Source organism: Triticum aestivum, chromosome 2D (assembly GCF_018294505.1).
Source record: "Triticum aestivum cultivar Chinese Spring chromosome 2D, IWGSC CS RefSeq v2.1, whole genome shotgun sequence".
In the NCBI taxonomy this organism is placed as follows: Eukaryota; Viridiplantae; Streptophyta; class Magnoliopsida; order Poales; family Poaceae; genus Triticum; species Triticum aestivum.
This window is the reverse complement of record NC_057799.1, coordinates 528,651,008-528,658,293: the sequence shown is the minus strand read 5'-3', so window position 1 is coordinate 528,658,293 and position 7,286 is coordinate 528,651,008. Positions and strand designations below refer to the sequence as shown.

Sequence of the window (7,286 nt, the reverse complement as noted above, 5' to 3'; positions counted from 1 at the left end):
TAGAGCATGCAGTAGCCTTCTAGACGATGCCGGTTCTTTGCTTTCAGCCGCCCCGGCGCCAAGTCACCTCGCCGCGGCTTTTCATTGCTCGCGAGCAGGCCGGCGAGGGCGGCGAGGACCATGAGATATTCCTCTTCCTGGACATCGGCACCGGCTTCCTCCTCCAGCAGCGCGGCGAGCGCCTCCTCGTCGTCCGAGTCCATCGTCGAGCAGACAAATCGCCGAACACCTGGCGGGCGTGGTGGGCGCACACCCGCCGGTATACCGCCCTGCGCGGCCGGAGCACTGGAAAACTCGCCCGGACGGTGGTGGAGAGGCTGCCACGGCGAAACCTTCTCTCTTTTCCGGCGGGCAATGGACTATCTAGTGGTGCAGGGCGGTGGGCGGCGCCGGGATCGGCACGGTGGTGGCCGAGCGCGCGGGGGTGGGAGGCGAATCTGGACGACTGGCTTGACTTTTCGCCTGACAGTGTGGCCCAGGCGTGTTTTCCCCTTGCGCCGGAGCCCCGAGCGCCCCCCTATGCGCTGGATTCGGCCTGTGATCGCCGGGCCTAAAAATAGACCGAGCCGGCGGATTTCGGTGTTTTGGGGACGCGAGTGGGGTTTTTTCGGCACCGGCGCGTAAATATGCGCCTGGGCGGCCTGTTGGGGACCGGCTGGAGATGCTCTTAGGTGTTGTTTATTGCCTATTGTAGTGTCATGCGTCGACCACTTCGTAGTCTTTGTTACCTTCCGACCCGTGGAGCGTTTTGAGCTTCCCTTGATTTTTCATCTCTGCATTGCATGTGGTCTGCTCATTTTGGTCAGTCGAGGCAAGTGGTAAAGTTTTGCATTTACTATGCAATCGCTTGGGGCTATGTGCCTGTCTGTCCATGGCTGGTACGTCGTTCGGTGCTGCAATGCCATCAGATTTGCACTTCTCAAGTGTGCATCACGTTCTACACAAATTAAACTTGGGTCTAAGCATCTATTCAGAAGCCACGTGGCGCAGGGAATCGTCTCGTCGTATTGCCTGGTGCTAATGGTGCGTGTTCAGTTTCCTCAAGCGAAGATGCCAATACGCTCAAGACAGAACGGTGGGGAGGACTGGATCTTTAGCAGCCCAGTGGAACTGATCAACGACAGCGAGTGGTGCTTTGTTTATGAGTAGATGTCCAAAATTCTGTGCTTATCAGGATTACTGCGACCTTAATTAGTCAGTCAGTACCGTGATGTTCCAACAGAGCTTGTTTATAGAATAAGCAGAGGCACCACTGGCAAATTTGTTCGACGCAAGCGGATTAACCGCATTTGGTGACTCTGCCAACGAACACCCCTTGGATTCCACTCCAGAAATAACAACGATTCCCTGGCCAAAACCCTCCAGAACACCTCACAAAACCGTTGGCGCTCGCTCCAAACCTCTACTCCGGTAAAAGCATCTCCGACAGACGCGCGTTAAAAAAAAATTACAGCGTTGAAATAGTGTTTTTGTGCGCGGGAGGTTTACAGACGCACAAAAACACATCGCCCAGCCCGGTGGTCCCACATGCAGCAGCCCGCGTGCACAAGCCGGCGCACCAAATTGCAGCCCCGCAGCCTTGGTGCGCTAAATTTTCAACTTCGTTTTTGTGCGTGTTTTTTTTACAGCTTATGTTGGAGCGCTGTTTTTATCGCGCACGCTATATAAGCATCTTTTTCAGCACATGGCTTATACAGCGCGTCTGTTGGAGATACTCTAAGACCTACATATACCATCTGATGTTTGTAGTACTATTGAACGTCGATTCTTCCCATCAAGAAAGTGCGCTCCTTGCAATTATACATATCAGACCAGACAAAAATGAAGTATTCCAAAGGCCAAAAGGCGCAACTTGTCACTCTTGTGAGTTGTGAAAGTACCAGCGGGCGTTATTATAGGCTACAAACCACCACAAGGAACCAAGTAACCAACAACCGAAAGAGACCAACGCCAAAGCATGGCGGTATGCGCGATCGCAACCATGCACGCCGTCGTGCACCACCACCCCCCTAGCCTCCACGTCCCGCCGCCGCGCCGGCTCGCCCGCGCGGCCGTCCGCGGCACGGCCGGCGCCACCACCGCGGCGGCGACGGAGCCAGACACGTTGTCGAAGGCGTTCTGGGACTACAACCTCCTCTTCCGGTCGCAGCGCGCCGAGACGTCCGCCCCCGTGCAGCTCCGCGTCACCGAGGGCGCCATCCCGCCGGACTTCCCGGCCGGCACCTACTACCTCGCCGGGCCCGGCATGTTCTCCGACGACCACGGCTCCATCGTCCACCCGCTCGACGGCCACGGCTACCTCCGCTCCTTCCGCTTCCACCCCGACGACGGCGTGCACTACGCCGCACGGTACGCTACGCATTACTAAGCAGGCCAGCCACCGTGCCACCGAGGGAATTTGGCGGCGTGTAATGTCGTCCACCGACGATCGCGGTGTGAGTTTATAGAGCACGCGTATGTGCAGGTACGTGGAGACGGCGGCGAAGACGGAGGAGAAGGGTGACGGCGCGTCGTGGAGGTTCACGCACCGGGGCCCCTTCTCGGTGCTGCAGGGCGGGCACAGGGTGGGCAACGTGAAGGTGATGAAGAACGTGGCCAACACCAGCGTGCTCTGGTGGGGCGGCCGGCTGCTCTGCCTCTGGGAGGGCGGCATGCCGTACGAGCTCGACCCCAAGACGCTGGAGACCGTCGGCCCGTTCGACCTGCTCGCGCTCGGCGACCGCGCCGACGGGGCGGCCCCCGCTCGGCGCCGCCTGGGGCACCGGCGGCGGCCCTGGCTGGCGGAGGCCGGGCTCGACGTGGCCACCCGCTTGCTGCGCCCCGTGCTCAGTGGTGCGTGCTGTTCACTTTGAGACATAGACTAGTCGTTGCGCACCGAGCTTGCGTGGATGATCTGACGTTTGTGCGCCGGCCCGGTCGCCATTATCCCGTGCAGGCGTGTTCAGCATGCCGCCCAAGCGGCTGCTGGCGCACTACAAGGTCGACCCCAAGCGCAACCGGCTGCTCATGGTGGCCTGCAACGCCGAGGACATGCTCCTCCCGCGCGCCAACTTCACTTTCTACGGTCTGCAGCACGCCCTCGTCCATCTCCATCCATATGCCCATTAAAATCAAATCACTGATGGTACGTATGCAGAGTTCGACGCCGGATTCAGGCTGGTGCAGAAGCGAGAGTTCGTGCTGCCGGCGCACCTCATGATCCACGACTGGGCCTTCACCGACTCCCACTACGTCGTCCTCGGCAACAGGATCAGGCTCGACATCCCGGGGTCGATGCTGGCCATGACGGGCACGCACCCCATGATCGCGGCGCTGACGCTGGACCCGGGCAGGCAGACCACGCCGGTCTACCTGCTGCCGCGCTCCACGGAGGCCGTGGCCAGCGGCCGCGACTGGACCGTGCCCGTCGAGGCGCCGTCGCAGATGTGGTCGCTGCACGTCGGCAACGCCTTCGAGGAGGACAACGCCCGCGGCGGCCTCGACCTGCACCTGCACATGTCGGGCTGCTCCTACGACTGGTTCCATTTCCACAGGATGTTCGGTAACGTCCTCAGCATGGCACCAAACATTCAGTTGATCTTCGTCTGCAGCTTTACAATTGCGGGCGCGATGATGATCCAGTGACTGAATGACATAGCTGTGCTGCGATGGTGCAATTCTCACAGGTTACAACTGGAAGAACAAGAAGCTGGACCCTGCCTTCATGAACGCGGTAAAGACCAAGGAAATGCTGCCTCGCCTCGTAAAGGTGAACGAATGCTTGTTTTAGTAATCATAATTCAAACTTTTGTCAAGTTTCAGCAGGTTTCAGTTAAATTTGGGTCCTGTTCGAACTGCTTGTTCGGGCCTATGACAATTTGACTACTAATTTCAGAAATTTTATCTTGTGAAACGCAGGTGGCAATTGAGCTCGACAAGAGAGGAGGAGCATACCGGAGATGCTCCGTGAAGAGACTGTCTGATCAGTGGAACAGACCGGCAGACTTCCCCGCGATAAATCCAGGCTATGCCAACAAGAGGAATAGGTTCATTTACGCGGGCGCTGCCTCCGGTTCTCGCAAACTACTCCCATATTTTCCGTTTGACAGCGTGGTGAAGGTCGATGTCTCGAATGGGTCGGCGAGGCGCTGGTCTTCCGAGGGGCGCAAGTTCGTCGGGGAGCCGGTCTTCATCCCCACCGGCGGTGGGGAGGAGGATCACGGCTATGTTCTTCTGGTAGAGGTAACTACATATGCCCTGTCAGTATATACAAAACTCTTCGAAGCTATTATTGGAATTCAACAATTTTCAAGGATTCCAGGTGTTTCGAACATCTGCATCGTTTGACGCCTTTGTCTACATTTGCAGTATGCGGTATCCGAGGACAGATGTAACCTGGTGGTGTTGGATGCAAGGAAGATAGGGAAAAGAGGTGCACTTGTGGCAAAACTTGAAGTACCAAAGCACCTCACCTTCCCAATGGGATTCCATGGGTTTTGGGCTGATAAATGAATGGCAAAAACCGGAGGCACACAAAGATCTGATCGATTTTGATGAGTGTAAAATGTATGTATATCCTGAGGGATCCCATATCCTGATCCGTTCTTATACAACAACCATTCTTAAGAGCTTGTCAAATCTTGCATCACTGATGAACCGTTCGTACTGCATTTATTTTCACAGCTGGATAACCAGCATGACTGATGCAGTTGATCTGAACTATGGATGATTAACACAATTATTACCACAACTGACAGAGTAAACATATTGAATTTCCACTGAGAATCGTAGCACCTCGGCAACTTTTAATGTTCTAGACCTGGAAACTAAGACAGACACTGTCCCTGATCACAACCATAAGAAACCCATACGAAATTACTAGGACTATAACTGATCCTGTACAATACTAACCACCAAGTGTGAAGTCGACGAATTGTTGTGCTCACTTTATGCGAGCTATTGTTACGACGATGAAGACGAACACCGAGAGCATGAAGGACATTCTCACAACATCGTCAGACAAATCGTAGTCCATGCTCTGGGCCTGGAAGAGCGTGTGCACGAGCTGAAGTATCTTCTCAAGGAACTCCTTAATCTTCGCCTGGGTGTTCTCCAAGACCCATTGCATCATTCCAGGAGGAGCACTAGACCTCCCCTTGTTATCAGTTTCCTTAGCTGAAGAGTAGGATAATTTGCATCAGATGCAGATTCACCCAACATAATAGATGCGACTTTGATGGAACAGCTAAATAAGGTAATTTGTACTAAATCAGCGACAATTAATATGGATCAGAGAGAGTACGGAAGTTCATAAAATTTGACGTTAACTATCAAAAGGTTATCTTTCATCCACGTCAAGTCAATATAAAGATGTACATACAAAGATCATTAAGAAGGGTCACGTACCATCCTGGAAGGACTTCTTAAATTCTTGCACCACCTCATTGTTCATGACAGCGTCCCATACAGCTTTATCAGTTGACAAGGCCATAACCATTTTCTGCATCGAGGGAGAAAAAAGTCACAGCAAAGAAGAAAAAAAATAGTGATTTTTGGTCAATATTTCGTGGCGCTGAGAAATTTGAGATTCTTCTATGCATAAATACCATACAATGACTCAAATCAAGCAGTATTCACCTGAACAGAGGCATCTTCTTTCAACAGCTGGAATGCATCCAGTACATTTTGATGTTCCCTTGTCATAAGAGCAGTTGAGTTAAGTGCAAGTGTGCCAGATTCAGTGCAATCGTCTAATCCAATGTTGGATGGAGAATTCCCTAAGTTGGCTAATTGGACGGTTTGCTTCTCGGACGCATCAGAATCGGCAGCGAAATAGTTAACAAACATCCCAGATGAAGAGAGTCCTGCGATGGGCAGTGCGAGCGCTTGTAACTCGAGTGCGTCAGATTCCACACCCGAAGGATTCTCAAATACCCTGCATACGACAGAGTTTTGTCTAATTTGTTCAGATGGAACATGTAAAACCCAGATACCATCAATTAAACTACTACAGAGCGGACAAGCTTTAAGTAATGATAAAGAAAGGAGAGTGGGTAGCATGCTATGATTAAGCAATGGCGGAGTGCGTAAACTGCAATTGGTGCATAATCATGGAGTGGGATCCAACTGAACTTTGTAGCATGATAAAACAATTGGGCGCACACCCCTGAACCTGAACAGTTTCAAAAATACAAGCAAGAGTAATCTGCAAGGAAAGTAGCATGGCTGGAGCTGTGCTCATTGACATAAACGTGATAAATCACGGGGAAATATCCATCTAAATTCCAGAACAATCACAAGACTAAAATAATCAGCAAGTAATAATTGTTCAAGACAGTTCCGATCTTCCAATCATAGGGCGATGATGAACTGCTCATCAGCAACATAACGTACAGTACAAAAAACTAATACTCGATCAATCTAAGTCGATGCTTTTTAAGATTCTTCTTTGGAAAACAAGTTGATAGATTAAGCATAAATCTTACTGCTGGATGCTGGCGACGGCGGCGTGGACCTCCTCATCTGTAGGCGGGGCGTCGAACGTCACCTCATCCCCGCCAGCCGGCCACTTGCTCGCGTAAACCGCTGCGTCCTCCTCTGTCCCGACGGCCAAGAACTCCTTCAGCCCCTCCTCGCCGTCGAGCCGCAGCTTGATAGAATCCCAGCCAGCGACGGAGGCGATGGAGACGGTCGGCGGCGGCGGGGAGGTGGCGCGCAGAGAGAGGCCTCCGTTGCGCGCGCCCGCGGGGGAGGTGGGGGCGTAGCCGATGCCGCCGCGGCCGGCGAGGCGGACCTGGTGCTTGCTCGGCGGGTTGCTGCTCATGGCGGCGCCCAGGAACCTGACAGACGAGTCGGCCCCCCTCCAGCTGTTCTCCCGCCTCCTGTACACGACGTGGACCACCATGGCTCTGCCTCACCGCTGCCGCCGGTCGCCGCGCTTTCCCCTCGCCCGAGGTTTGTTTAGGAGGAGGCCGAGTTGGTTAGCGGCGATGGTTGAAGCAACCGGTTTGTTTGGGTATTTACGCGGCGTCCTCGGTTAATTTATTATCTCCTTGGCGTTCCTTTTGGAACTTGGGAAAGGAGATTCCGCGATAAATATTTGTTGTTAAGATGTCTTTTCAACCATAACTATTGGACGCCGATAACTGTCACACGTGTGTGCGTTAAGGGATCTGCCCACACGTCTATGGTGCCTAAGAGGACCAGCCCACACCCCTGTGTGTTGGCAAACAACTAATGCCCACACGTCTTTTTTTTCTCCCGGTCCCTTTTACACGCGTGCGTGTGGGTGAAATAGATAACGCCCA

General features: G+C 53.4%; 2 protein-coding genes across 2 annotated transcripts; one reads left to right on the top strand and one right to left on the bottom strand.

The window, feature by feature from the left end:
• Positions 1-1,916: 1,916 nt before the first annotated feature.
• On the top strand, positions 1,917-4,607 carry LOC123054247 (carotenoid cleavage dioxygenase 7, chloroplastic). The gene is made up of 7 exons (XM_044477971.1): positions 1,917-2,349; positions 2,465-2,832; positions 2,936-3,064; positions 3,137-3,541; positions 3,666-3,748; positions 3,898-4,221; positions 4,348-4,607. The coding sequence occupies exons 1-7, from the start codon at positions 1,958-1,960 to the stop codon at positions 4,489-4,491; spliced, it is 1,845 nt and encodes a 614-aa protein (XP_044333906.1). The 5' UTR covers positions 1,917-1,957; the 3' UTR covers positions 4,492-4,607.
• A 123-nt stretch (positions 4,608-4,730) lies between these two features.
• On the bottom strand, positions 4,731-7,001 carry LOC123054248 (uncharacterized). The gene is made up of 4 exons (XM_044477972.1): positions 6,465-7,001; positions 5,617-5,914; positions 5,386-5,479; positions 4,731-5,154 (listed from the first exon to the last, which is right to left on the bottom strand). Exons 1-4 carry the CDS (start codon positions 6,881-6,883, stop codon positions 4,922-4,924), a joined length of 1,044 nt encoding a protein of 347 aa, XP_044333907.1. The 5' UTR covers positions 6,884-7,001; the 3' UTR covers positions 4,731-4,921.
• Between the last annotated feature and the right edge of the window lie 285 nt (positions 7,002-7,286).

Bases quoted from the DNA above. Each gene is read 5' to 3' on its own strand.
- LOC123054247 (XM_044477971.1), top strand. From the start codon at position 1,958: ATGGCGGTATGCGCGATCGCAACCATGCACGCCGTCGTGCACCACCAC. The intron at 3,065-3,136 runs GTCTGCAGCACG...GTACGTATGCAG, and splicing joins CGCCAACTTCACTTTCTACG to AGTTCGACGCCGGATTCAGG. The intron at 3,749-3,897 runs GTGAACGAATGC...TGTGAAACGCAG, and splicing joins TGCTGCCTCGCCTCGTAAAG to GTGGCAATTGAGCTCGACAA.
- LOC123054248 (XM_044477972.1), bottom strand. From the start codon at position 6,883: ATGGTGGTCCACGTCGTGTACAGGAGGCGGGAGAACAGCTGGAGGGGG. The intron at 5,480-5,616 runs GTGAATACTGCT...CCCTCGATGCAG, and splicing joins AAGAAGATGCCTCTGTTCAG to AAAATGGTTATGGCCTTGTC. The intron at 5,155-5,385 runs GTACGTGACCCT...CCTACTCTTCAG, and splicing joins TAAGAAGTCCTTCCAGGATG to CTAAGGAAACTGATAACAAG.